The sequence below is a fragment of the Hevea brasiliensis genome, unplaced genomic scaffold (assembly GCF_030052815.1).
Source record: "Hevea brasiliensis isolate MT/VB/25A 57/8 unplaced genomic scaffold, ASM3005281v1 Scaf126, whole genome shotgun sequence".
NCBI classification, from domain to species: domain Eukaryota; kingdom Viridiplantae; phylum Streptophyta; class Magnoliopsida; order Malpighiales; family Euphorbiaceae; genus Hevea; species Hevea brasiliensis.
In genome coordinates this window covers 102,711-107,227 of record NW_026614615.1, presented here as the reverse complement: position 1 = coordinate 107,227, position 4,517 = coordinate 102,711, and the positions used below count along the sequence as shown (strand labels likewise).

The 4,517-nt window shown below is 33.3% G+C and overlaps 1 protein-coding gene across 1 annotated transcript; it reads right to left on the bottom strand.

The window, feature by feature from the left end:
* Positions 1-876: 876 nt before the first annotated feature.
* On the bottom strand, positions 877-4,027 carry LOC110663154 (flavonoid 3'-monooxygenase CYP75B137). The gene is given in 2 exon segments (XM_021822409.2): positions 877-1,749; positions 2,923-4,027. Coding segments are annotated over 2 exon segments (1,644 nt in total). The 5' UTR covers positions 3,940-4,027; the 3' UTR covers positions 877-1,122.
* Positions 4,028-4,517: the final 490 nt, after the last annotated feature.

Genomic DNA, 4,517 nt, shown 5'->3' with positions numbered 1-4,517 from the left:
AAATTTTAATTTCATTCATAATATAAAATATTTTCAATGAAATAAAAGCAAATAAAGCAATTATAAATAAATAAAAATCTAAAAAACAATGATAATTTAATAAATACCTTACTTGATCGTAAACGATTTTTAACTTTGTAATTATGAAAGTAAGTATCAATGTAACTTACTTTTATCTATTAAATAAATAAAAAAATAGATCAAGAAATAAATTAATAATTATAATAGATAAACTATAAATAAAAAAGAAAACAATGAATTTAAGTTTACCATAATTAAATGAGAGTTCTTTCACTTTATTTTTTCTTTAATTTCTTCTACAATTCTCAACTTTATTCTCTTAATTTGTTTCACGTTTTTTTCCTTTTCTATATTCTTCTATTTATAGGAGTTTCATTATGCGATTTTACTCTCTATTTAGAGTCCTACTTCCTATTTAGAAGTCTTAAGAGGCTTAATTTAATAAAAGTAAGAGAAACTTAGTATAATTTAAATTTTAATTCTTCATTGTGTTCACTAGAAGTCTAAAGAATGGGTACCATCTTAGGTAATTTCTTTTTAAACATTGGATATTCTGAGTTTTAATTTTTAGGGATTTTAGTTGGTGATTTGAGTTTATATGAGTTGTAAGTTTTGATCGAGTTTGCATATGTTCTTGCTTCTAGATGTCTTTTTTTTTTTTTGGATGTTCTTGTGTCGATGATGAAGGATTATTCTGCCAAGTGCCAACCAAGATGATAGATGGATTAATTTTATTTTGTTCCCCTCTAATTTTTGGAGTTTGTTTGGTTCTAGACAAATTTTGCCTCTGTAAACTGCTATTTAAGAGATCTGATTCTGGGCAAGGAGAAGAATGGAAAACAGTAAAACTCGAAAGAAACACAACTTGCCATCTTCATCATCATCATTACTGTATTACTGAAATGCGCAATTACATATAATGAAATATGTCTACTCTCTTAAATAATTAGAATACAATTTATATAAAACATATTTTATTATATATTTTTAATTTAATAGATAATAGCTATGCTTGTTACAAAGATAATGGCTTCTTGTTGAACTTATGCTGTTACAATTTTATCAAAAGGCAATGCATATGCATACCGTGTAGTCTTCCAGCTAGTAGAGGTCTAAGTTAGATAGCCTGGGTGTTGGTATAACAACAACAGGTTTCAGTACCTTCACAACAATCCCATACTTGTCAGATAATTCTGGCTTCGTGTCATTTGGCAACTTCCACTCAAATGCGTGCAAAAATGAAGCCAATTGATACATCAGCATCTTCTCTGCTAGAGGCAGCCCCGCGCAAATTCGTCTTCCTGATCCAAATGGAAGAAACTGGATATTGTTGCCTGAGTAATCAAATTTGGTGGTGTGGTTATTCAGATACCTATCGGGTCTAAATTCCAGGGGATTGTCCCAAAGATTGGGATCCCTGTGAATCGCATAAACATTCAGAAAAACTGCAGTGCCCTTGGGAATGGTATATCCACCTATTGTGCATGATTGGCTTGGACAATGGGGTACTAACAGAGGAAGCGCTGGATGCAACCGAAATGTTTCCTTAACCACAGCATCCAAATAACATAGTCTGGGCAAGTAGAATTCTTCCACACAGTTATTCAACCCCACTACTTCATCTAATTCTTGGTGGACCTTTTCCATCACCTCTTGATTTTGCATCAACTCTGCAATTACCCATTCTACCATTGTTGACGTTGTGTCTATTCCGCCAAGCACTGTATCCTAGTAAAAAATAGAACAATGTTAATGAAGGATTATTACACCAAATGGATGCATTAATAAGCATTTTATAATGGTAAAATATGGCAACCAAATTGCACTCAATTATACTTGCTTAAGGTGAGAATGACATTAGCAGCTTACTTTTTATTTAAAACACTCGCCTCTAGTAGTTCTTTTTTTTTTTTTATATATATATACTTTTTTTTAAAAGTAAATTAATAATAATATCAGAAAAATTTAGCATGTACCATTCAATTAAAACTCAGTTATCAGACCTCTCAATGCACTTGTCTAAGGCAAAAAGCATACTAAATGAGAAAATATGGAGAAACAATAGAGTCCACAGCAATTCAAAATAACATATCAAATCAAGTGAAATCAACAGGATGAAAAAAAACAGAGGACTATTTGGAACTACAACACTGTTACAAGAAAAGGAAATAAGGTCCCTATAGCTGTCACGAAATTCCAATTGCAACCAGAACCACGGCTATAACAAGAAGCATTAACACAATAACAATTAACACAAAAGCACTCGCTCTAGTTACAAAAAACTTGGTTGTTCTATGGCAATCAGGCATAGCTTCGTAGATTTCCTCGATAAATATTGATGAAATTGTATGTGAAGGGTGAGTCTAAGGCCAAAAGATATGTTAATCCATAAAATTAATTTTCTAAAATTGGTCTGGTATAAATTAAGATATAAGATGCATAGTAAAATTTATTTATATGTGAATCTTATATGTTTGCATTTTTAATCTTAGTACTTGAGGTGGCATAAAGAAAAATCATGTTAATCCATAGCCTGAGCCTATATTAAACCTCCTAGGTTGTTCTAAACACAAGGTGATAATAATAATAATAATAATAATAATAATAATAATAATTATTATTATTATTATTATAGAACGTTACACTGTATAGTTCGATGGAAGATAGGTTATGGTTGATTGAAATCCTCCTAGTTTGGGACAATAAGAATAGCCAAGGGAGCCTTCACTAGTGACCTTCTGTTTGGAAGATGCTAGAAATTAAAGCCAAGAAAAAGAACTTGGAAAATTGTTAAGAATCTTTTCTCTTAGTAGTTTTCAAGAATCGAACAGAGCAATTGCTAGTTCTGCAGTTGTAATAGTAATAAAAAAAAAAAAAGAAAAAAGCGTGCAGGAAACTTACCATGAGCAAACCCTTGAGGTCATTCATGCTAAATGATGTTTCCGTATTCTCATGATGCTCCTTAAGCTCCAAAAGAAGCATCAATAAGTCCTTCCTTTGGTTATTCTTTTCTACAGTAGTGCTGACTTTGTTGGCTTCAAACAATTTTTGACCGCTCTCTATTATAGGATTGATAAAATTGTCGAAACTTTGCAAGATCTTCCTTGTTTGCTTCTGCATGCCTTGCAAATCCAATGCTGCAAGCACTGGGAAGAGATCGGAAATATTTGGCTTTCCCAACAGCACCATGAGTTGGGCCATTAAATTTCTGAATTCTTTTCCAACATTATGGGTGTCCTCTCCTTCAAGTATGCCACCCCACAACATGTTCATGATTGATTTTGTGATCGTTAAAAATGCTGTTTCACCAATATCTATGGGCTTGCCTGTGTTGTTATATGTATTCCTAATTGTTCTCTTAACCTCTTGTTTTCTTAGAGCCGAAAGGGTCTCAAGGTTTGAATTGCTTAAGAGTTCACGTACAAATACCTTGCGCATCTTTTTCCAGGCAGGACCCATGGAGGATCAGGCAATATCAGATCCACCATATGAGATGATCCGTCCGACAATGGGGGCATCACGGTTGCCAAATGTTGCATCTTGGTCGCGAAGAATTTCTTTGGCTGCTGATTGTGAGCTCACCACTACACATAATTTCTTCCCCAGCCAAAGCTTATAGATTGGGCCATAGACCCCAGCTAATTCTGTGAATTTCTTGTGAAGCTCAGTGCTAAGAAATGGAAGGTAACCAGCTACTGGCAAGCCACGAGGACCCGGCGGCAATGGAGGAATCGCCTTCTTTGATTTCCTGACATTCCACAAGAACCATAAAATTAAAATTGCCGGCACCGATAGAGTGAGAAAAAAATTCTCTCTTTCCCTGCTACAATCCCACCAAGAAGACCACAAGCCATAAAAGAAGTTGAACATTTTAGCGTGGGAGAAAAGAAAATTGTAGGAATGGAGTGACTGTAGCATTTACGGAAAATAAAATATCACCCAATTATATAAAGATTAAAGACCACACTAAAAATCTACCTTGAAATTAATGACTGGTGTTTCTTTTTTTGGAATAGATATATAGATTCATTATATGAAGGCCCTATAATGAGTGGTGTTTTGAGCATGCATTGGAAGAGATCTTTTATTGAGATAAGTGCTTTTCCTATTTTGACATTTTGATTTCTGTGGTCACCATGGAATATTGTTTGGATAAGCATATATATATATATATATCACTTTGTCGTGAAGATGCTATTTTGATTTGTCTTCATATATATATTATTTCACTTTGTCGTTTAGGAAGTTCGGTGCACTTAATTTATGCAGTAATTGAAAATCAAAGTTAGTTTCCCCTTCACGACAACTGCTTGCAATTAGCTATCAAATTCTAAACACCAACATTATCTCTCTCTCATATTTTGCCGATGTGGGATTTGCTTAGGATGTTACAATTTAATATCAAACGCAGTCCCAACCAATTTGCTAATGACTAGACATGGACTAAAAAAAAGAATTCAAAGCAACGTTCATCACAAAAATATATAAATTTCAGT